At 36.5% G+C, this 25,111-nt stretch overlaps 3 protein-coding genes across 10 annotated transcripts in view; 2 read left to right on the plus strand and 1 right to left on the minus strand.

The window, feature by feature from the left end:
- Positions 1 to 56: 56 nt before the first annotated feature.
- Positions 57 to 5,241, minus strand: srsf2b (serine and arginine rich splicing factor 2b). 4 transcript variants are annotated; one of them, XR_009269891.1, is made up of 5 exons: positions 4,746 to 5,241; positions 2,692 to 2,998; positions 2,383 to 2,515; positions 784 to 889; positions 57 to 343 (listed from the first exon to the last, which is right to left on the minus strand). XR_009269891.1 is itself a non-coding variant. In XM_058768967.1 (3 exons), the coding sequence occupies exons 1-2, from the start codon at positions 5,099 to 5,101 to the stop codon at positions 2,704 to 2,706; spliced, it is 651 nt and encodes a 216-aa protein (XP_058624950.1). In that variant the 5' UTR covers positions 5,102 to 5,241; the 3' UTR covers positions 57 to 889; positions 2,692 to 2,703. The 4 variants fall into 4 exon arrangements, 1 of the variants encoding a protein (XP_058624950.1); XR_009269892.1 differs by lacking the exon at positions 2,383 to 2,515; XR_009269890.1 differs by having other exon boundaries at positions 57 to 889.
- A 1,051-nt stretch (positions 5,242 to 6,292) lies between these two features.
- Positions 6,293 to 12,651, plus strand: mfsd11 (major facilitator superfamily domain containing 11). Its single transcript, XM_058768962.1, has 14 exons — positions 6,293 to 6,451; positions 6,726 to 6,858; positions 6,972 to 7,027; positions 8,177 to 8,284; positions 8,406 to 8,485; positions 8,573 to 8,669; positions 8,757 to 8,815; positions 9,014 to 9,170; positions 9,291 to 9,331; positions 9,442 to 9,507; positions 10,153 to 10,278; positions 10,363 to 10,537; positions 10,653 to 10,788; positions 11,038 to 12,651. The coding sequence occupies exons 2-14, from the start codon at positions 6,763 to 6,765 to the stop codon at positions 11,197 to 11,199; spliced, it is 1,359 nt and encodes a 452-aa protein (XP_058624945.1). The 5' UTR covers positions 6,293 to 6,451; positions 6,726 to 6,762; the 3' UTR covers positions 11,200 to 12,651.
- A 1,193-nt stretch (positions 12,652 to 13,844) lies between these two features.
- The window catches only part of LOC131533630 (glutamine-rich protein 2), a 30,548-nt gene continuing 19,281 nt past the window's right edge, over positions 13,845 to 25,111 (plus strand). For all 5 annotated transcript variants that reach the window (XM_058765981.1, XM_058765990.1, XM_058766000.1 and 2 more), the window contains exons 1-5: positions 13,845 to 14,493; positions 21,561 to 21,665; positions 21,750 to 21,830; positions 24,164 to 24,277; positions 24,623 to 24,983. In XM_058765981.1, the coding sequence (XP_058621964.1) occupies positions 14,113 to 14,493; positions 21,561 to 21,665; positions 21,750 to 21,830; positions 24,164 to 24,277; positions 24,623 to 24,983 (1,042 nt within the window). In that variant the 5' untranslated portion in view covers positions 13,845 to 14,112. The remainder of the gene's footprint in view (positions 14,494 to 21,560; positions 21,666 to 21,749; positions 21,831 to 24,163; positions 24,278 to 24,622; positions 24,984 to 25,111) is intronic.

Raw genomic sequence — 25,111 nt, forward strand, 5'->3', positions numbered from 1 at the left:
GAAATTATGCTAATATACACAATAAATTAAGCGCATTCTGCTATGACACCAAGACATAAGGATTTAATATTTCATTTATTGAAGATCCAAAAATAAAGCGACAGAACAAAGTTCATCGTATAGTTTAATATACTCCAATTTTCCAAATTACGGAACAAAGTAAACAAACTTTGTAAGACGACAGCATTTATGCCACCAAAAATGTATTTGCAGATGCTGCTTGACCTTGGCCACACCTGCAACAGCTGAAATCTGGAGAAAACCGGAAACAGCCAAGCACTCAGCACTGCAACACCGGATCTTAACAGCTAACCAGCAAAACTCAACAGCTAGACAACTGCGCCTAGTGCACAAAAAATACACAAGACATTGGGTTAGAATCCAAATATCACACACGAAAGGCCAAAAAAGGTTTAACATCAGGACTGTAACATACAGTAATAAAACACAAGCCATTCAAACTATTTCCAAATCATTTCAAAATAAAGCACAACAACAATTTGAAGCATTTGCAAATTAAAGCAAATTTTAACACAAATGCCAAATCTAAATCAATTTCTTACAAAAGTGACACAATCGAGGTGCAGCTAGCACACTCTGAACCATCACCCAAACAGCTTTACCTTAAAAGGCCAATAGAATTGTGATGCTCGTCCTACTCAACGAATTAAAAAGGACATACATGTTTAAAAAAACCTCACTGAAAGTAGGAACAATGTACACAAAGAACAAAGGGCTGTATAACTATCAAACAGTTTGAATAAGCCAATCAGTCATAATGACCTTTAGGCCCATGTAGCCATTGTGTAGATTTCAGGGTTTTCAATCCGAGGTTCCTCAGGCTCCAACAGAGGCCACACATGTAGGATCGCCCCACGATGAGACAGACCTGAGAGAACACAAAACTGTGGTCAGACATGTGATGAAAAATGTGGAAATGAAAGAAGGGAACAATTACACAAAGCACACAGTCTCTGAGAAACCAGATATGGACAGTTAACCGTAACACAAAAAATTACACATTTTATACATAATGCATTATATACACACACACACACAAAAAAAGACAGTTAAAATGACTACACAAGCCAATTTCCAGAGATTTCGAACAGTATCGTGATCTAGGGCTGGGCAGTATGACGTCCACGCACACGTGCTCATAATGGTCATTTTTACAATGGCTTCATGTGTGTCTCATTGAATCAGAATTATAATACTGGTCTTATAAAGTTTCTTGGTCTTTATAATGTAAAGATTTGTTTAATACTTTAATTTTTAACTAGTGTTGCAACAGTTTAACATTGTTTCCAAAGAGTATAATTATAGATTATAATAAATAATTTTTTAATTTATGTGTATATAATTTTATATTTTTTAATATATTTATATTACATACATATACACACTGCCGTTCAAAAGTTTGGGATTAGTAAGATTTTTAATGTTTTTTTTGTAAGAAGATTCCTCTGCTCATCAAGGTTGCATTTATTTGATCAAAAATACAGAAAAAAAAGAGTAACATTGTGAAATATTATTGCATTTTAAAATAGCTGTTTTCTATTAAAATGTAATTTATTCTTGTGATGCAAAGCTGAATTTTCAGTGTCATTACTCCGGTCTTCAGTGTCACATGATCCTTCAGAAATCACTCTGATTCTGATGCTGATTTATCAATGCTGAAAACGGTTTCGGCTGCTTCAATCTTTTGTAAAAATATACACGACTGTTTAAAAGTTTGGGGTAAGCTAATTTTTTTTATTTTTGAAAGAAATGAACACTTTTACTCAGCAAAGATGTGTTAAATTGATCCAAAGTGACAATAAAGACTTTGTTAGAAAATCTATTTTTAATAAATGCTGTTCTTTTGTAACTTTTTATTAATCAAAGCATCCTGAAAATTGTATCACAAGTTCCCAAAAAAATATGAACATCGATAATAAATCAGCACATTAGAATGATTTCTGAAGGAATAATCATTCTAATTAAATAAATTATATTTTAATAGAAAACAGCTATTTTAAATTGCAATAATATTTCACAATGTTACTCTTTTTTTTCTGTATTTTTGATCAAATAAATGCAGCCTTGGTGAGCAGAAGAATCTTTAAAAAAAATATTAAACATTACTGATCTCGAACTTTTGAACGGCAGTGTGTGTATATGTGTGTGTAGTGTATCGATCTCAAATAAATAGTAAAATACATTTTTAAATAAAATACATTGTATGGTAATTTTATACTATGGTCATGATATAAAATTACTCATACCATAACACAATTATGTTTATTCACATTTCCAGCTTTAAGTAAGCAGCTGGCAGCAAGTTCTGTTTTACTTTTTACTAAGGCAGGATGCTGTCTTTCCGTTGTCTCGTACACGTACCTCAGCACCACCAAAACACCCATCTGCTTCAAAGCAACCCCAGCAGGAGCAGGTAGCTGGATCACATACCCCTCTACCAGCTCAAACTGCACCACACAGCCCTGCTTTTACATTGCCATACTGGATTCAGCAGCTTGGAGGAAACAATTCCACATTGAGTTCAACACCATTCACAGCATTGTCAAAGCAGAACCAAATCCTGCTGTGCAAGTCAAATTTTTACCAGTGCGATGCGACTGCAAGTCTGAACTATATTCCTGCACATTATTCCAGTGAATTGCAACACAGGTAGGTGTCATGTTTTCTTACCAATGAAGAGTTTTAGGATGCAGGCCCTTCTTCCCCAGCAGATTTCGGTTGGCTTTTAGACCTTGACCTGGACTTAGAGTCTCTGTTCGACGCAGGTGTGCGGCTTCTGGAACGAGACCTGGATTTGGATCGTGAACGTGATCTAGACCTGGAAGGAGACTTGGACTTCCTCTTGTGGGGCGTGTGCGACTTGGAGCGAGAGCGGGAATGGGAATAGGAGCGTGACCGCGACCTGCTGTAACGGGAATGGCTGCGGGAACGAGAGCGGCTCCTGCTTCTGGAACGGCTGCGCCTCCGACGCCTCGGACTGTGGGTGAAGATGAAGTAAAATCAGAGATTATTGAATACAGACCTGCAGTCACTTGCTTTGTTCCAGTAATGAATGAGCCATTTTGAGCAAATCAGTTGAATGAATGATTCAATGACTCACTCTTCAACATAGTAACTTATCTACACCTACTAGAAGTTTTAGGGGGTGTTTACATACCAGTTTCAAACTAAAAACCATTTCATGCATTTTCATTTACATGACAATGGCGTATTGGGTGCCTGAAAATGTCAACTTTCAAAAATTAGTTTTTGAAAATGATACAGTTATTGTCTTTTTGACCTTTCCAACGTGATTACATAATGTGAAAGTTGTGGACGTGCATCGCAAAGCTAATGCAAGACTAGCATTTGTGGTTAAAAAGTATTTAAATTTTAATTTTCTTCAGAAATTGGCCGATAAGACCGTTATTCCTCGGCTGGGATCGTGTAGAGCCCTTTGAAGCTCCACTGAAACTGCAATTTGAACCTTCAACTTGTTGGCCACCATTGAAGTCCACTATATGGAGAAAATCCTGGAATGTTTTCCTCAAAAACCTTAATTTCTTTTAAACTGAAGAAAGAAAGACATGAACATTTTGGATGACATGGAGGTGAGTAAATTATCAGGAAATTTTAATTCTGGAAGTGAACTAATATTTAAATTTTATGTTGAAAAATATTTTGTCTCCACGTTATGTTTCTACGTTGAAAATGTTACACTTTATGCATTATGCATATTCTTACAATATTTTTGCAGTTCTATGCAAGATACTAGTTCTATGCTCAGACTTCTAGTCAACTTACACTCGACTTGTTATAGCTTATTAAAATTAACGAGGACATTAAGACACAAGGCTAAGACAGAAATATCCCAAATTGTACTTGTAGTAGATCATTTTTCAGAGATGCAAAGGGGCATGCTCCACACAGAATGTCTTTAAAGATATTTGCTTTACGTGCTCATTTGTAGTTACTTTAAGGTATTTTTTTTAGTACCTTAATTTTCCAAAACTGTAATTTTTCACCAAAAAAACAACAACAACATTTTAAACATCTTTTTACAAAAATCAAGGCTGAATATTTTTGGTCAAAATCCCATGTTATAAAAGACGAAGTGCTATGCAGGCTATTTAAGACAATATTGGCAATGCTGACCTAAAATGCAAAATGTTTGCCCTCTCTCTCTTCACTGCTCCCACACCTCAAATACATAGAATATTACCCTTGTTAGACATGGTTTTTGAAGTAAATAAAATACTACACAAAACTTGCTGACACAACCAGGGGCCGGTTACATAAACTACCATGTTAAGACTGTGTTTTAAGAAGAACTAGTTTGACCATCTAGCAGTTGCCAAGGGGTAATCAGTCTTTTCCAATACAAATAAGACCAATCTACCTTTTCATAACTGAAATTAAAAAGTTATGACCAGTCTTGAAGAAAAAAATAAATAATTAGATGACTAAATTTTTAAGACTAGTCTGAACAGTTTATGCAACCGGCCCTTTTTTTTTTTTTTTTTAACCGTTAATGTCAGCAAATCTCATAGGTGACCTATTCTGATCTCAAAGAAGTGAGTTGTCACTGAAAGGTGAGAAGTTTGCATCTATGATTTTTTTCAGATAATGTTATCACTTGAAAACGACGGTTCATTGGTGACTTTGAAATTGAAAGTGACAGCCCAAAACCTTCGTAACGAGTCGTTATTGTGAAGGACAGCAGATGCGCTCGGTTCTGGCTCTACCTCCGGCGGCTGTGTCTCCTGGCGGCGGCTCCTCCTCCTCCGCGGCGCCCGCTGCTGTAGTAGGAGTCCGGCGGTCTGCCGTAGCGGGCCATCTGGACCCGGAGCTCTCGGCCGTCCAGGATCGCTCCGTCCATCGCGTCCATCGCGTCCTCGGCGTCCCTCTTGTCGTGAAAGCGCACGAAGGCGAAGCCCCGGCTCTCTTTTGAGTATCTGTCTCTGGGAATATAGACGTCGCCGACTCGGCCGTACTTTTCAAAGACGCGCCGCAGCGTCTCCGGCGACGTGCGATACGTTAAATTATCCACCTTTAACGAAGTCATGCCCTCTATGTCGGGCGGAAGTCTGCCGTAGCTCATTTCAATGAACGTAACCAACAAACGAACTGAATTCCCTATGCTTTTTGTCTATACACTAAATCGATTCGCGTCTCCCAACACAAAACAAACACTAGTGGCCGACGGCGCTAGCACAACAACAATGAGCGCGCGCGCGCACACTCCCAAAATGGCGCGTTCTGTAGTTCCAAAACCCGGAGGAGAATTAGCATCTTCCAGCCACGTGATCCACTGGGTTTTAGAATAGAATTCATAATGGAGTTTTTATTGAATACACATTTTACATGCACTTTCGTTCAAATGTAGATACTGAACATTGTACAAGTATGTATACAAAAATAAAAGAATACATAAAAGGAAAGAAAGAATACTTAATTAATAGTGATCATCAAAATAAATACAATATAACTATTTCATTGTGTTTAACTATTTCACTGTTTCATTATAACTATTTCAAGATCAGAAAAAAGGAACAATGGGGCATCAAATATCAACAGTCAACAAAATAAACTGTAAAAGTTGCATTTGTGAATGTGACAATTGGTCAAAATATATAATTAAACAAATTAAATAAAAACATTTTAATCCAGTGAAGCCAAAAAGTATATTTTCCGATAAAAGTGAGAGTCTCATCTCGGAAGACTGAATATTTTCATCGTTGTACATTTCTGTATCTTAAATCACAATATAACTGAATAAGTACGTAAGCCAAAATTAACACAAAGCTTGATGAATAGTTATTTTCAGAAAATACAGTTTATATTCATCCCTTTTTAAAATTTCTGTAAGTAATGATTGTTGCATAAAATCTGTAAGTTTAAAGATGTATACTTTTTTAAATTTAGGGTAAGGTTACATTATACGAAGAGTTTAGCTTTTTGTTCTAAACATAAATTACGCAGTCGTCCCCGGTTTGGGGACCCTCTGTTGTTGTCGCTTTTAATAATATAGATTTCTAAATATGTGAGAGCTTGTACGTTGCTTTACTGACAAGCAACAAGGCAAATTAAGAGATACTCTAAATTATAAATAACTTAAACAGTTTATACAAACTACTAACTATATGTTTTTAAATAAATATTTTTAATGAATATCTATTAACAGCGCCTCAAGTACTCACCTACGGAAAAACAACATTACCCACAAACCCATTCGCGGAGGAGGAGGAGGGCGCCACCGTCAGCTGATAGGTGTCACATGACAGACATTTTTGATTTCAGGGACAGGCAGAGCGTTTCCAAGAAGTCGGAAACAAATATATATTTACGTTTACCAGCTTTACAGAATGCTTTTTTCCATATCGAAGTCGCCTTGATCAACAGGTGTTCACATTATGAATTAGCTGTTTACATCAGCGCACACAAGTAGTCGGTAAGTTTACTGAGCACAATTACTACTGCAGTCGGTCTCCATTCAAAAGCCTAAATAATATGACTAATCGTTTATTAAAAATGCATTATTTAATGAAACACATGATTTATTCCCATCCCACATGTAGTACAATAACTGATTCGGTATCCTTCAGAGCTGTTTGATCTCGTGAGGAAGCAGTGATCATATGCAGCATATGAAAAATAGCAAGGTCACGTTTTTAACCAGCTGTGTCAGGTGTCACTTGACTTTGATGCGTCTGTGTGTTCACTAGTCTCAGGTTGTCATCGAGCTAAAGACTGTAAGCCAACATGAGTCCAGAAGGGAAGACCCTGCTCAACATCATTATCCTGGGCTTGGGGTTCATGGTTATGTTCACTGCCTTTGGCACCTGCGGAAATATTGAAGTAGGTTTTGAGCTTTTTCAGACATTGAAATGCATGATCTGATGAATGCTATCATATCAGACTTGGCTAGGCTTATAAGCATGTATTCAAACCAACATTTTTCAATTTTTCAGCAAACCGTAATAAAGAGTTTCAACAGTACAGAGTTTCATGGAAGTGGCTACACAAGGTATTCGTTTCCTTCATTTATTTCTTCTGTCATCAGTGACATTCTTTATAGAGCACAATGGTGGCCACCTACTTTTTCAGTGGCCTTGATGCCAGAAGTAACTTTTTCATTCAATGGGTCAAGTATGTAAAGTTGCGAGACTGTGCGCTTGGCTTCTTTTATGCAAAGTTAACTGCATAAGCATTGCAAATGACATAAAAAAAACAGAAGTTACATAAAACTGTTAACATAGGAATTTATTAAAAATGAAACAAAATTGTAATTGAAGTGTATTGTAAAATATCCACAAACATGTATAAACAAGGAACAAGATTTTTGCTTTCAGAATCTCACAGCTGTGCACTCTTTCTGCTCAAGTCATGTGACATGTTTTGGCCTCTGCACCCTTTTTGAGTGAGATTTATGATGGCTGAGTTAAAGATGAAAGTCAGGTCATCTGATGTTGTGCTGTAATCTAATGAATCTCTTTTTGACCTCAGTAATCACATTGACCGTGGTTATGTAACAAAGAAGCACTGTCTGCTCTCAAAAAAAATTAAAAATAAAAAGAGAGAGAGAAAGGAATGTTAGCATGTGACCATGTCAACAGTTAGGACACTTATTCAGCATGCACTGCATTTTTTTCCCTGAGAAATTTGATCATTTTGCCAAAATGTTTGTTTATTTATTTATTTGTGATTGAAGAGAAATATTGTGGGGGGGAAATAAGTGTGCTTGTGTTTGTGTATGTGTGCGTGTGCATGTGCATGTGTGCACATGTTTTAAAACACATGGCATGGCTTTATCAGGATATTATCATAACTGTGGTGTTAGGGTAGTTGTAACACTGATTATGAAATGTATATAATATATTAGGACCCGAGCAGCAATGGTGCAAGGGCCCTCTTGGAATTGCTCTGTTTATTAATATTTAAATTGTTTAATGAACCGTATTAATCTTTAAAAAAAAAACTGATTCATCATTTTTGTATTATGAATATATATTAATATTGATTCTTTTAAGGTGCCTACATATGCGAGATGTATTGGGTTAATATTTTCCTATGAAATAGAATAACACAATGAAATAGTTATATTGTATTTATTTTGATGATCACTATTAATTTAAAAAAGCACCCTTAACACAAGCTTATTATACTTCTCTTCTAGCATGGCGATTATCTACGCCGTATTCTCTGCCTCTAACCTTATAGCGCCCTCAGTGATAGCTGTCATTGGACCTCAGTTGTCTTTGTTTTTTAGTGGACTTGTTTACAGGTAAGTGCCTAAAGGACTTAACTTAGTAATATTAGTAGTACTTTAGTAATAAATTAGTAATTTTCTTAGTATTTATGATGAAGTATTTATTAAAAAGACATAATCTGTGCTCTCTTTTTAGTGGTTATATTGCTGTTTTCATTCATCCATACACCGCGTCATTCTACACTTTATCCGTGTTGCTTGGAATCGCTGCTGCAGGTGCGATATCATTATCTGCTCAGATATGAAATCATATTTTGTAGCCACACACTCTCTAAAGCTTTCTGCTAACTTTGTGTCTTGCAGTGCTCTGGACAGCCCAGGGGAATCTACTCACCATCAACTCCAAAGATTCCACCATTGGGAGAAACAGTGGAATATTTTGGGCATTGATGCAGTTTAGGTACATCTTGCTTGTTTTCATTAAGTATGTGTGGAAGGAAAAGGAGAACATGAGGAACAATGATTCAATGATTCTCTTTATTCGCAGCTTATTCTTTGGTAATCTCTACATATTTGTTGCCTGGCATGGCAAGAGTCACATAACAGGTGAGTGTGTTTTATATAATAAACTATGGCAGCCACTTTGGTGGAAATCACCCCACAAATTATTGTAACAATAATTATTGGTTGAAATAAATTAATTGTTTGCTTATTTTGTATAACAAAAAGAGACCGTAAAAGAAACATCAGTGCAAAATAATTTCTGAATGGAAAAAGCTGAAAACCGTTGTTTCTTGGTGTCAGATAAGGACCGTCAGACGGTTTTCATCACACTCACGGTCATCAGCCTGGTAGGCAACTTCCTTTTTTTCCTGATCCAGCGACCAGACCCAGAACCTGCACCTACTGATGCCTCTGAGTCACTTCTACCAGCAGACCTCTCTGATAGTAGCTCTGTGGTGTAAGTGTATATTTTTATGCACTTCTGCAAGTCAAGAGATTTTTTTCTGGACCAGTTTAGTCATATTGTATTGTGTCGTTTTTTCTTTGTCTTGTTTCCTGTTCTTTTTACTCTTATAAGTCCATCCCAGAGTCTGTCCACTCAAGCATTGGAGGCATTCAGTAAGTGGTACTAAATTATCTAAAATATATTCAAAGATTTAAAATTGTGTTTTAAAGCACATTATTAACTTCTTGTTTCATTTATAAGATCTATTATCTCTTTTCAACAGAGAAATCCATCCAGCTAGCTATGACCAAAGAGATGCTTTTACTGAGCCTACCCTTTGCGTACTCTGGTAAGTTCAGTCTCTCAAAGGAAAATCTGTTTGGTAGCAGTGGTAATTCACACCATAATGACGGATAAAGAAAGCAGATTATGAAAAGAAGAGGGCTCAAAACAGAACCCTGGGGGACCCCTTTAGTATAAGGGGGATTTGCTCTTCTAGATAATAATAATGAATTTGATAATAATAATAAAACAGAATATATATAATCTGTCTGGTAGCAGTGGAAATTTACACCATGATGACAGCTGAATAAAGCGGATTACGAAAAAACGAGGGCCCAAAACAGAACCCTGGGGGATCCCTTTATTAGCAGGAGGATTTGTTCTTCTAGCTACTTATAAGAATAAGGATATATTATTATATGCTACATAATAACATATGTAATGTAAGTTTTAATGTTTTGAGTCTTTTTTTAACAAGAATTATTATTAACAAAAAGTGTCTTTTCCTTTTGTTTGTGTCCAAGTTACACATAAAATTAACAAAATAAGCACCTTTTTGTTTTAAAAGCATGTTGTTCACTGGATTATCCAAACATAGGCATTACTACACTACATGGATAAAAATAACTATATTGCGATATGTACCATTATAGTGATGTAGACGACTATCTGAACTGTAATGTTGAGACAATGTGGTTGCCTATCTGTCCAGGTCTCGAGCTCACCTTTTACAGTGGGGTGTATGGGACATGTCTAGGGGCCATGACTCAATTTGGAGATGATGCCAAGGGTCTTATCGGCCTCTCTGGAATTTTGATAGGTGTTGGTGAAATACTTGGTAAGTCAGTGCATTACAATTATCGTGCTTCAGTTCTCTGTGGACATGGCAAATGTAATAAACTGTTTTAATCTGCTTAACCAGGAGGGGGAGTATTTGGGATCCTGGATAAGTGTAATCGTTTCGGCAGAAACCCGGTGGTGTTTTTCGGCCTGTTGATCCATATTGTGGCATTCTACCTCATCTTCCTCAACATAGCCAGTGATGCTCCCGTGGCCCCAGAGGAAGGCACAAAAATGCAAGCTTTTATCCAGCCCAGGTAAGAGACAGCAGTTACAGTACTGGACTTTCCAACAAGGATGAGCAGTGAGAATAAAGTCAGACATAAAGATGCACTGGTTGTTTATTAACACTTTTCTGGCTTGTTTTGTCAGTGTGACTGTGGCGCTGATATGCAGTTTCCTGCTGGGTCTGGGGGATAGTTGTTTCAACACTCAGCTCATCAGCATCGTGGGCTTCTTGTTCCGGGAGGACAGTGCTCCAGCATTTGCAGTCTTTAAATTTGTACAGGTTTGAAACTTCATTTAATTAAAGTGTTTTAAATATTAGCATCAGAAGTATTTAAATTCTTTGATGTAAAATGGTTGGGTCATATTTCATTCAAATATCCAAAAAATGCAATATGAAACTTAGATTTTCCTTTAAAAAATTAAGTCTATAATTATTTTAGTTTATTAGAATGAATGAAACATTAGGAAAATGTATGAGTAGTATGTGTTTATGACCCATGATGTTATATTTCTTCTACTGTCTCTGCAGTCCATCACAGCTGCGGTGGCCTTCTTCTACAGCAACTATCTTCTCCTGCACTGGCAGCTGCTCATCATGGTGCTGGCGGGCTTCCTGGGCACCATTACTTTCTTTATGGTGGAGTGGGGCGTTATCAGCAGACGACGGGACTCTGATTATGACAGTATCTGATAGGAAGAGTTGGAAGGACTGAAGTGCCAGAACTACCATCTCATCTCCAGCCATCAGCCTCAGTGAGCAGATCTACAAGCCATCTTCAGCGGCCATTTTCCTCACTGGATTAGTTCTTTGGTTTAGGCCATGTATCCATTCTCCTGTTTTCTTTATTTGCACTTAAAATATGTTTACTCCTCAGATGGGATCTAGGATGAAGTTCTGTAATGCAATAAAAGGTTTGTTCAAATTTTGAAGTTTTCACATAGCATTATACTGTGCAATGCTAGAAACCTGGAACTACGGTCTGTCATGATTTACTCACCCTCAGGTTTGTAGGGTGTTGTTTTGTGGAACATGAGGGGAATTTTCTGAAGAACGAACGGCTTTTAAATGAACAAACAAACAAATGCAACTTACCGGTTTGAATACGGGGAATAAAATTTGCGAGCTGGGGCATTAATTGACCTAAATTTCAATCTGATCCACAAAGAAAACTATTATATGACAACAGATGTCTTGGAATATAGTGCATTAGACATATTTATTGGTCCATTTTGGCGCTTGTCAGATGTGGTCACTTTGAATTTTGTTGTGTGGAAAAGAGATGTGTAATGAGTCCTCTGAAATTTGGCTTTTTTTGTTCCATGAAAACAAAAAATGAGGTTATGTAAATGAAGAGAGTTGTTTTGGGGGTTTTTTCGGTGAATTACTCCTTTAAGTAGTTATTATACTACTTAAACTCAGTTATTGTAAAGAAGTCTTAGTGCAAATGCAATAAATCACTTAAATGTACACTACGCTGTGAGACTATAGATGAGGAATATGATTAAAGAATATTTTATTTTTTCACAACTACAAAATCAGTATCGGCGTGAAACACTCAATGCACAGTCAGTAGTTAAATTAGATTGTCTTGTTTATTTGAATTATTTTGCCAGTTGCCTTTTCTTTTCTTTTCTTTTCTTTTTTTTTAAGAAAACAATTTTGCCAAAGATTGAAGCACTCTTTGAAGAAATTTGCTTTATTTTTTTAGGTTTGTCCTTATTTGTGTGAAGTGAGCAAATATGTCAATGAACCCGATTGCTGATGTAATCGATAGAAAACCGAGAAAGAATGATTTGGGAATCAGTTTTTGTAATTGCAACTATACTAATATCAAGCTGGGCTTAAGTCAACATGTCATTGTAAATAACAATGAGAAAGGGTTCAGAAAGACTCTCTCTTAATACATTCACAATACGTATGTTACGAGCTCATTTGCATGGGAGTAGGAGCTACATGTACGTTATTACTTTGTAAACGGTTCGGCTTCATTTGGTTCAGGGCAATCTATAGAATGATGAGGGAAATATCTGGTCATATACTTGAATGTATCGTACTGTAAAAATGGTAATGGCGCCTGGATATTCTGTTTTCTTTTATAAATATGTGTATATATGGGATTAAAGTCCTTTTTTGAGCCTTTGACTCTTGCCTATGTATTTTTGCAAGCTATATGATACAGTTGTTTTACAGTAACAAGTTTTGTTGTGGGACAATGACAAATAAGGATGTCCAAGATTATGAAAGATCTTAAAAATATAATATTTGTATTCACACTGGTTTTATATATTAAAAAAAAAAAAACTATTTAAAACTCTTGCATTTTTAACAAAAGGTGAACTAATAAATGGTGTAAGAATCATGTTTATTATTACTTTATTATTTTAAATTGAAAGAAAAAAACATTAAAACATAAAATATTTAAAGTGTAAACTACACCAATCTACTTCACAGTTTGGCATAATAATTTCAGCACTACTTTGAGTTTGGGTATGTTATTAGTAAGAAAAATCTTTTTAAGGTTAAGCAGCTGTTCATAAAAATCTATTATGGACAAATCTGTTTGTAAATATAAACTGCACCAAAGAGTTTGTGACACCTTTTAGATAAAAACAGAAGTAACATTTAAACTACTGTACATAACTATTTTGGGCTAGACACCATTATAATAAAACCAATACAATTCCCATTATAACCATTAAAACCATTACATTTTCTATTGTGTTTTGGGCAGAGTTCTATTGTTTTTGTTTTTTAGCAGGGATGGAAGATTTGAATATGAAGGAAAACCTTTTTTTTTTTTTTTTTTTTAGGTTGGATGACTTATGAGGTCAATAATGACAAAGATAGATTTATTTTATACAGTTTATTATTATTATTATTATTATTATAAAACATCGCTTGTTTAGAAAACGGCATAATTTTGTTTTGTTTTGTTTTTTTATATGTAATATTTTATTTATGAATGCATGTTTTGTACACTCTGGCTTTTTGTACAAGCCAATGTTGTCGTATAGTATGTGATGAAATTAAAACGGAGAAAATCCGTTTGCTTGTTACTTTTATCATCACACTACATCATTTCCCTTAGAAATATAAATAATGTAAATCTGCATAATGTATACAGCTGTTCATCGCTCTCCGCTCTCACGTGCACTACCGATGCTGCCACTGAATCAGTTGCTGAGCAACCAAGACGCCGCGGCTCACAACATCAGGTAATTTCTGTTGATCGACAGAGACGTTATCCAATGAGGATTGAGAAGACAAGTGACGCGAGGCATTTTAACCAATCAGCATCGTCGGTAGGCGGGGAAAGCGTAAACAGAAGAGCAATGTTGAAGCAATTTACCAAAGCAAAGCTGCCGGTAACGTGCGAATTAAAGGATGAACAAACGCCGCCAGATTTTAGACGCCACGACTAAAGAACTTAGTATAATTTCACGATGTTCACAGAAATGAGAAAACAGCTTAGAGCGTTAAAACTCAGTGATTATGTTTGAAAACCGACGGAATTGGAACTCGCGATGTAACTCAAACAGACAGATCTGTGATTGACAGCACCTTATTCATCGTCGTTTAAACCGGACTAAACAGTCGACGACCATGTCGACCGACATAAGCCTACATGAGCTGGTGGATCTCTCCATAGGAACCCCAGACGTTGGAGCTGTCAATTTCAACGCGCTGCACACTTTACTGCACGCCATCCTGGGACACCTGAAGATTGAGAGGGTCACAACTACCTGGAAGGAGGTGGACCACGACCATGACAGCCCAGCCCAGACGAAAGCCTTGCTGCTGGACAGTTCGAGCCCCTACAGGGCGATGGAGGAGAAGCTGCGGCGGATGGAGGAGCAGATGTGCGCGCTGGAGGCTCTTCCCAGCGCCTCGGAGCTCATGAGGTCCGACACCGCGCTCAGCGACATGTGGACGCTCATGCAGCTCCGCAGAAAGGCGCAGGCCAACGAGGACGGGGTGTCCAAGGTAAGAGTCACCTCTGCAGGCAAGAGGAAACAACAAAAAGTACTTCTCTGTATTCTGGTTTGCTTGAAAGTACCATAGTATATTTCAAAAGATCACGGTAACGCCACAGAACACAGTACTGCCATGCTTGTTGTGGTATATTGTTATGGTTAACATGGTAACACCATGTTTTCTGGACATTTACTGTGATTACACCATGTTTCACAGGGCATATTGAATGGAAGCATTATGTTTTTGGACATGAAGCAAGGTACTGTATGTGAATGATAATCATAAGTGACCCTGGACCACAAAACCATAAGGAAATTGAGATTTATACATAAAATGAAAGCTGAATAAATAAGCTTTCCATTGATGTATGGATGTATTGTTATGATAGGACAATATTCGGCCGAGATACAGCTATTTAAAAATCTGGAATCTGAGGGTGCGAAAAAATCTAAATACGAATGGAAACATTATGTTTTTGGACATGAAGCAAGGTACTGTAAACTGTACAGTGGTGGCCAAAATGATTAGAGCACTAGTATTTCCAGCAGCTAAAAATGGTTTAAGTCAGTTATTTATTTTGCTGTAGTGTGTCAGAAGGAAATATCAGTTTACATTTCCAAACATTCATTTTGCCATGAATTGTAATAATCGAGTCAGATTTTTGTCTGACAACAGCCAGTGCTTCACACAGAGATCTGATCTGATCATCATCCGTCTGTACGGACATGAAGAAACACAACAAACTGAGACTCAATCCAGAAGAACTGTGACAACGTCTCCAAGATGCTTCAAGAAACCATTTTTTAGCTGCTGGAAATACTAGTGCTCTAATCATTTTGGCCACCACTGTATATGAATGATAATCATATAAGTAGCATGTAACCTTACTGATAACATGGTATTTCCTACTTTTTGACAACCGAAAAAAAAAAAAAATAATAATGGTAAGAAGGTTGTGAATTTATCCTCTTTCCTTACTCTTTTTTTTGTTTTAAAACAAACACTTGTTAATCAGGACTGAGCACAATTCAAGTAATGTAAGTATTGGTAATTAAACTAGTTACTTAGATAATCTAAATACTTCAGTTAATTAAATTAGCCTATTAAGTATTGGTTCATTTGAAATGGCCACATCCACGGGATGTTAGTTTGGAATTTGAATTGTAATGACAGGAAAAGAAGGAATTTCATCAGTGAAAAAACATGAATAATTTAACATTAATTGTGAATAATTATGCTAGTGTGTTCCCTGATATGAAAATAGCCTTCACTTTTCTTAAAATTACAATGATAAAATTAAACAAATATTAACCTGTAAATTTGAATGTATGAATTATGTAATTATATTGTAATTATTTAGTGAGTGAAGTACATCATTCTGGAAAATGAATAGTTCTTTCAATATGGTCTATAAAATGACCATTTCTGTTAACCCTAAACAGTTCAAAATTGTAAATACAGATAAAACACTTGTTTAAAAATAATACAATAATACTGTATGTTAAGACAGTACATTGTGCCCTATTTTATGTATTTTTCTTTACACACACACACACACACACATATACTGTATATATATATATATATATATATATAAAATTGATTTATTTATTTTTGCCAGGATATTATCCTTTAATTTTACAGACATTCCGTTAACCTAAAATGCAACACAATGAAGTGAAAAATTCAAATTACAGGTAAAACACCCTTTAAAAATTTAATTATTTCATTTTAATACAGTACTTGAAAAGTAAAATGAAAAACATTTAAATGTCCTTTTTAAAGTCTGAATTAAAAAAAAAAAAAACTTTATTAAAGGTATTCTCAGTTGAGTTGTCATGTATCGCAGCCCGGGCCGGTGAGCTGCTCCTCTGTTGGGGGTCTGCAGGAGGCTGAATGTTTCATCATGTGTCTCAGCTGTAGATGACTGATGACAGACACAGAACAATGAGCGACAGACACTGAGCTCCATGCTCAAATAACACCATCTGTGTCTCGTGTTCCACAAACTACACGTTTGTCACACTCCCCAAACCCCTGAGACACTTAAATATCAGTGATGGACGTCAAATAACAGTTCCTGTTCACCACATGGACACATTTCAGAAGTGCTGCATGTTCATTTCAGTCCAAACACAGTTCTGCTCAACACAGCTTGTTACCATATGAAGATTAATATAGCGTATGATGAGGCATCAAGAAAAATCTGGAGGATAAATCCATTTGTTGTGCACAAAAAACACTCTCTGCTGTATGCTTGCTGAATGTTGATTTGCAAACAACAGACTTGTGGTTTGCAAATGAGATATCAGGTATCAGTCAGAAGTTTGGACACACCTACTCATCTGCTTAATATGTTCCACATTTAGTCATGAGCACTAAGTGAAATAGCACAAATGGAAGTATGTAGTGAAAAAAATAGCCAATGTCCCTGTCTTTCTATTCATCAAAGAATGCTAAAAAATGTATCACAATTTTTATATTAATAATAAGAAATATTCTTGAGCAGCAAATCGAAAATAAATAGAAATAAAATTACATTGTAATTTTTTTTTTTTTACAATAATCCTATTTTTACTGTATTTTTGATCAAATAAACGTAGCCTTGGTGAGCATAAGAGGTTTCTTAAAAAAAAAATATATATATATTTTTGACCCCCAACTTTTGAACAGTAGATATACGTACATTTGTAATAGAAAATTAAACACGTTCATATTCATATTGAGTCACATTAGACCATAACAACTGATTAATAAGTAGAAGAGAACATTGATAAAAGATCATCTGAAAATTATACATTATAGTCTCAAATTAAGCCTTTTAATTACGATTGATGTATATTTTTCCCTTTTATAAACTTTGTTTTTTCCTAACCCCAATTATGGTACATTGTTATAGTGAGGCCTTTTCAAAAAGTTCACCTTTGTACCTTAATTACTCCTAAAGGGTGCATATTAGTACTTTACAGACCATTTTCAGCTAAAAATTAATTTTTTAAATGCGTTTTAGCCATTCATTTACATGACAATGGTGCTTTGAAGACCTGAAAATGCAAACTTTGGAAAACAGGTTTCAAAGTGCAAGTTTTTGAAAACTATATTGTCATCGTCTGTTATCGTAAACTACAAAAATGCAAATTTGTGAAAACAATGATGTCATGTGAATATGTATTACATGTTTAGTCTATAGGTAGTCTTACACCAAGGCCTGTTCACACCAAGGACGATAACTATAAAGATAACAATAAAGATATAGTTCTAAAAATCGTTCTCGATATTAAAGAGCAGCAGAGTCCACACCACAACTATAACAATAAAGGCACAGAGAAACGATATCTTTGGAATCACTTCCAGAACAATTTTTTTTCCAGCTGATGAACGATACAAACATTGACATCCAATCAGAATCAATCCTGTTATAACGAGCTGGAGAATTTAAAGCGGCAGACGAGCGTGCGCTTAGAAGAAACAGACTGGTTGTCCGCTGGTGTGGATGCTAATATCGTTATCTTTATAGTTATCTTTAAAGTTGTTGTTCTTGGTGTGAACGGGGCTTAACTCGCTATGCGTTTCTTTGTATTTATTTGTGAAATTTCCAAGCAAGCGAAAATTGTTTCCTACGCCAAACTTTTTTTCAGCGTATACACTGTAACTGCATACAGTTTAGCCCATCTATCTTAACTTTAATAGGAAAGTCAACTACAGTACTATTGCAGCACTAATAGCGAGTATGACACTAATGACACATCTCACATGACATTCAGTCTGTCCTGAGCGGTGATCACCTCCCCTCCACGTCTTTCTCCATCCTCCGATAAGCCGTCAGTAATTAACCTCCCGCAGAGCCGCCGTTTGTTTCACAAACAGTCCAGTGACGCGAGTGCACGGGGAGGTCCTGCTCATCTTCTTAATCATTAATGTTTCGTTTGGACATGTTTGGAGTCATCCATGGTTATCCGCCAGCACCCTCGGATGACCCCTGCCGCCCAGCTGCCAGCTGTACATGGAGTTCAGGAGCGGAGCCTGCGGGGCACTCGCCTTACACATTGTGCAGGTTGTCCACGGCAAAGATGAGACATAGTGTGTCACGGTGACCGTGCAGGAAACTCCGGCTCGGTGAGGGACGTTGAGGGGGGTCCGGATGGGAATGATTGACCAGGTGTTTTAGAGCTGGTCGTGCGGTTGCATACCACTCAAACCGATGGATCCGGTGAATCAGTTTCACGCTCTTTCCCAGGTCTGATGAAGTTAGGGTGTTCCCTACTATATTCACTTCTGTTGTTTTGACTGTCAGTTACTTGTAGCAACCGATCGCAGGGTGTGGGGTAGAGACGGGCACTGTGCCCTGATACCGTGGCACCGTTACAAAGTGACCCAAGAATCAAACGGGACACAGGACTGTTTGGCTGTGTGGTGATAAGCTGTGCCAAGGCAAATATCTGAAGAGAAATGACTCATGTCGTTAAAGAACAAATGATGTCTGACTTGTTAAACAGCTTGTGTGTATTGTTTGTGTTTGCCATGAGCGGCTGGACTAGATTCTTATCATTCCTAATTACCATAAACAAATGGGCTGTCAGGTTCATCGTGAAAAACTGTCCTTTACAAAAAGAACTGTGGCGGGAACATGGTACCTGATGTGCTTTCTGATACACTATTGTTTAAAAGTTTGGGGTCGGTAAGATTTTTTGAAAGAAAGAATTATCTTGTACTCACCAAGGCTGCATTTATTTGATCAAATGCAGTAAAAACAGCAATGTTGTGAATTATTATTACAATTTAAAATAACTTTTATATTTTTAAATGTAATTTATAGCAAATTTTTAGCATCATTATTTGAGTCTTCAGTGTCACATGATCTTAAATCATTCTAATATGCTGATTTGATGCTTAAGAAACTTTTATTATTATTACCACAATTGTTGAAAACTAGTGCTGTCAAACAATTAATCACGATTAATTGCATCCAAAATAAAAGTTTTTGTGTACATAATATATGTGTGTACTATATATATTTATTATGTATATATAAATACACACTCATACAGTATATATTTTACAAATATTTACATGTGTATATATTTATATAATTTATATTATATATAATATATATTTTTAATATACAAATATAACATTTTTCTTAAATATATACATGCATGTGTGTGTGTATTTATATATACATAATAAATATACACAGTACATGATTAATCGCGATTAATCGTTTGACAGCACTATTGAAAACACTTGCTTAATATTTTTACAAAAACTGTTATACATTTTTCAGGATTCTTTGATAAGAAGACAGTTCAAAACAACAGCATTTATATGAAATAGAAATCTTTTGTAACATTTTAAATGTCTTTACTATCACTTTTTGTATGTAACTGATTGCATTTGATTACTTTTTGATTACTTTTGTCAATTTGTAATGAATGTTTTCAACTGTTAATAATTTTAACTAATTAATTTAAAGCAGGCCTGGTTAACCTTAATCTTAAAAAAATAAAGCATATACATAAACCCAAATAGGACATAAAACCGTTATCAACAAGCATGTGTCCTATTCTGTGTCCTAAACTCCTAAAACACTGGTGTCACATATTTTAGAGCAGCAATTTGGGATACAAATCAATTAAATCTGTGTATTTGTGTGAACATATTCAGATGTAATCCTCCTTTGTAACGTTTACATTTTCATAAGTAGCTAATTTAATTACACATTTTTCTCAGTAACTGTAACAGATTACAGTTACATTTATTTCGTAATTAAATTGTATAATTCCTTTTTATGTAAATAGTTACTCCCCAATACTGCACATGATCAATGTAATGTGACCTTTCTGAATAAAAGTACTCCTTTCTTACTACTAAGACATATTACAAGTATCTATTGCTTAGTGTTTTTGTACTCATATTATTAGTAGTATTTCACATGGTGCTCCCAAAAGCTATGACAGTGTTCCATTTGGTATACCACATGACTTTGATTACTATTGTACATGTCCACAATCTTGGTATTACCATGGCATATGCTCAAAACCATGGTATTATCATGGTATATGTGTATGTGTAAGAACATCATATTTCCACGGTACATATCCAAAAACAAAATGGGAATTCCATCCAAATTTTCTTGGTATTAAAAAACAGGGTATAATAAATGTCCAAACAAGACCAAATAACCATGGTCCATGGTTTTATAAATGTTTTTAAAAACACTGTATTACCATCTTGAAAAACATGGTATTACCATGATGCATGTCCAGAAAACATGATATTTCCATGTTGCATATCCATAAATGAAAAGACATTTCCATGACGTGTCCGAACCCATAGTTTTTACATGGTATTATGTTCCGAAAAACCAAGATATTATCATATACATGTCCAAATAACCACGGTATGTGTCCAGAAACACTGTATTACTATGGTACTTTGTCTTAACAGCAGGTAATAGTGTTGTATATTCATTAACAAGGAAGACATTTTTTTATGGATGTATCCACATGTATCCACAACACTGTCTCTCTCTGTGTGTGGACATTCAGTAACAGTCTTGATAGGCAGCGTAATCATCTATTTCATATGCTTGTCATCTTCGCCTCTCTTTCCATACACTAGTCGTCCCTTCAAACCAATAAGGGAAACCCGAGACAAATGTACTCATCTAACAGTGCCTCACAGGGAGACAAACAGCACTAAGAGTAACAGAGGTTAGACATCAGGGGTCATGCAAACATATCAGTAAGCGGGTGGACAGCGATGCCACATCCTGTTTGATTCAGGAGTGATTCCCAGGCCTTGTCATGGTAACCTCTGTTGAGGTTAAAGGTCAGAAGTTCTCTATGCTCTCACAAAGAGTATATTACATACCTTTCAAATAAAGAGACACAGAGAAGATGTGCTTAACTGATTCAGCTGTGCTCTTCAAAGTCCAGGCAAAAGGGATTATGGGCTTTTTTCTCTTAAGAGCGTGTTGATTTCCCAGTTACTGTTGCCCAGTAGGAGGGGTATGAAATGAAACCCTCTAAATCTTCAAAGACTGAAGTTATTTCAAATCCTGTTTTCTTCCTCAGTGTATGGCCTTAATCCAAGACCTACTGAAGGAAATCCAGGAACTCAAAGAGTCCAGAGACAATTTGAGACTGGAAGTTGATGCTCTGAACGATCAGCTCAGCCAGGTGACCGCACATGCACACCAATTTCATTAATCAAACAATTTTGCTAATAAATATTTAGCACTTGTTGTGTGACTTGATCCTCAGCTGAACATGAATGAGTTGGTAGACCGTATCATGGCTATGGAGAAGTATTGCCACCAGGTGGAAGATTTGGACAACACTACGGTGAGTATTGCTGTTAAAGTACAACCAAAAATGAAACCTTTACTCACCCTCATATTGTTCCAAACCAATATAAGTCTTTTTTTCATGGAACAGAAAAGTAGGTATTTAGCAGAATGTCTGAGCAGATGTTTTCCATACAATGTAAGCATATAGTAACCGGTGACTGTCAAGTACCAAAAAAGTTGGTCCATATGACTCAGTTGCTATATTCATAGTTCTCTGAAGTCATGTGCTTTGTGCGGGAAGCAGACTGATTCATTATTATTCATTTAATATCTTAGTTTGTGAAGACACGTTAAAGCACAGAGATACATTGGCAACATTTCATCAAAATTTCACTGGCAAAAAGGTCCATTGTCTAATGGACAATGCATCTCTTACACTTGCAGCTTTCCATTGGTCAGCGTGAATTCAAGCTAAATCTGCACTTCAATCAAACTCCAGATTGCACAGATTCACATTAAAATGACTGGATTTTGGCAGTGAAATTTTTCCAAGAAACTGCAAATTTGATCTCACATTTACACCAGTTTTCTAGTCGGTGACACCAAATGGCATCAGTTTTTGTGCATGTCGTAATCGATTGCAATGCACTAAATACGCAGTGAACTGAAGCTGAACAGTGAACGGACACTTGTAAACATATTATTACAATCTAAAATAGATATTTTACTTTTTGAATATAATTTAAAATGTAATTTATTCCTGTGATGCAAAGCTGGATTTTCAGCATCATTACTCCAGTCTACAGTGTCACATGATTCTTCAGAAATCATTGTGTGCTCGAGAAACGTTTCTTATTATTATCAATGTTGAAAACAGTTTTTTCTGTTTAATGTTATTGTGGAAACCGTGATACATTTTTTCAGGATTTTTTGATGAATAAAAATAGATGAATAGAAGTTCATAATAACAGCATTCATTTGAAATAGAAATCTTGGTAACACTTTAGAATAGGGAACACTTATTCACTATTAACTACGACTTTTCCCTCAATAAATTACTAATTTGCTGCTTATTAATAGTTAGTAAGGTAGTTGTTAAGTTTAGGTATTGGATAGGATTAGGGATGTAGAATAAGGTCATGTAGAATAAGGCATTAATATGTGCTTACTTACTAATAAATGGCAAATAGTCTAGTCATATGCATGCTAATAAGCAACTAGTTAAGAGACCCTAAAATAAAGTGTTACCGAAATCTTTTGTAACATTATTAATGTCTTTTCTGCTGCTTTTTATGAATTTAATGCATCCTTGCTAAATGGAAGTTAGTATTAATTTCTTTAATAAAATGTCACCAACCCAAACCTTTGAATGGTAGAATTAAAACTGTATATGAATGTAAAAAATGTATATGTTTAAATAATGTTTTAATATATGGATTTTGCCCTTTCTAGTCAACTGAAATGTTATTTTTGTTGAAAAAAAAAAAAAATCCTAAAAATAAACCCTGCCTCAGTCCTTATTCCCTATAGAAAAATAGCAGCTTCAGCATTCTGCTGTTTTTCTCTTTTCATGTTCCACAGAAGAAATAAAGTCAAACTGATCTTAAAGGGATACTCCACCCCAAAATGAAAATTTTGTCATTAATCACTTACCTCCATGTCGTTCCAAACCCGTAAAAGTACGTCACTTTAGTGTCACCGTAGCGCCATTTTGGAGAGTATCGATGCACGCAAAATGCGTATGCTTTTCCGCGTCAGCAGCGACACAAGGACACGTTTTCTACGTGGATTTCCGCTTTGATTTGAACGCAAACAGCGCATTGCAATGTCGCGGCTAACACGGAAGAGTGTACGCATTTTGCGTGCAGCGATACTCTCCAAAATGGCGCTACGGTGACGTTACGGTGCCAAATTGTTGAATAAAGTCTTTTTTTTCGTACAAAAAGTATTCTCGTCGCTTCATAACGTTGAACCACTGACGGCAGATGGAGTATTCTGACGATGTTTTTCATACTTTTCTGGACCTTGACAGTGTAATTTACTTGGCAGTCAATGGGACAGTCTCAAGCCTCCCGGTTTTCATCTAAAATATCTTAATTTGTGACGAACGAAGCTTTAACGGGTTTGGAACGACATGGGGGTAAGTGATTAATGACAAAATTTTCATTTTGGGGTGGAGTATCCCTTTAAGTCATGTTGATGAGTAAAGCATGACATAATGTTTCATTTTAGGTGAACTATCCCTTTAAAATGTTTTGTGCTCAAACAATAACATGGACTTTCAGTGGATGGAGAGAAATTTTTGCCTTTACCTGACATCGGAAAATGGTTGTGTGGTGTTTATTTAGAAAATACACAAACACATTATATTTTTCCTCTCTCTCTCAGAAAGAGCTGAAGGACAAGATGGCCCAGTACCCTGTTCCAGAGGAGCTCACGCAGTGTGTCACATGGGAAGTGATGCAGGGTGCGCTCATCAGCGAGAGGCAGAAGATTCAGGAGGCACGTCCAGCTGTAATCACTCCATACACTGCACGAACTCAATTTAGTGTGTCCTGCAGCTTTCAGAAGCCAATAACCTTTCACAGCCACACTAAATCTCACAGGTTCTTATCACAGTCATTGTTTGGTTAGAGCAGGCGGCAGCTGCAGCTGAGGCAAACATTGACCAGAATGAATGATTTGCTAAATGTAAATGCATAACCAACATCTACAAACGCAAACCAAGGCCAAAAACAAAGACATTCATCTCAGTGTTTCATGCAAAGCACAATATACCCTGAAGGACAGGCTGATTCTCATTCATGAGATGCTCTTTGTAAATGACATTCCCTCTTGCATTCCCAGGGGTTGCAGGACACCCTCTCCGCCGCTAAAAACATTGCACCCGTTCACCCTTTGAACCTGGGTATCCCGTTCAAAGACGACAGAGCAGGTACAGGTGGCACAGCTGGTGTAGATCTCTCTCGGCGGGTTTCTCCTCCCCAGCAGTCCCTGTCTGACGGGGCTCTGTGCACTGTGACGGGCCGCCGACTGTCCCGGGTCAGCATTGGGGCTGAGCGCTACCCGGAGACCGTAGAGGCTCTGATGGAGGTGGGCGGACTGAGAGACAGGCACGAGAGTCTGGAGGCCCGCGTGGGGCAGCTGGAGGCGAACAAGGCTGATCAGACCCAGCTTCAACATCTGCGTGATCTTCTCAATGCCATGGGTACGACACAGACAGCAACATGCTTTATATGCATTATATTTGCTCACGTCAAACTTATTTGACTTTCTCTTATGTAAGTATTATAATGTATCATGACTGTGGTTAGGGTTGTTATTGTAGAGTTATTA

This window comes from Onychostoma macrolepis, chromosome 03 (assembly GCF_012432095.1).
Source record: "Onychostoma macrolepis isolate SWU-2019 chromosome 03, ASM1243209v1, whole genome shotgun sequence".
In the NCBI taxonomy this organism is placed as follows: domain Eukaryota; kingdom Metazoa; phylum Chordata; class Actinopteri; order Cypriniformes; family Cyprinidae; genus Onychostoma; species Onychostoma macrolepis.

Bases quoted from the DNA above. Each gene is read 5' to 3' on its own strand.
- mfsd11 (XM_058768962.1), top strand. From the start codon at position 6,763: ATGAGTCCAGAAGGGAAGACCCTGCTCAACATCATTATCCTGGGCTTG. The intron at 8,285-8,405 runs GTAAGTGCCTAA...CTCTCTTTTTAG, and splicing joins TTTAGTGGACTTGTTTACAG to TGGTTATATTGCTGTTTTCA. The intron at 8,816-9,013 runs GTGAGTGTGTTT...TCTTGGTGTCAG, and splicing joins TGGCAAGAGTCACATAACAG to ATAAGGACCGTCAGACGGTT.
- srsf2b (XM_058768967.1), bottom strand. From the start codon at position 5,101: ATGAGCTACGGCAGACTTCCGCCCGACATAGAGGGCATGACTTCGTTA. The intron at 2,999-4,745 runs GTAGAGCCAGAA...CTTCACCCACAG, and splicing joins AGGAGACACAGCCGCCGGAG to TCCGAGGCGTCGGAGGCGCA.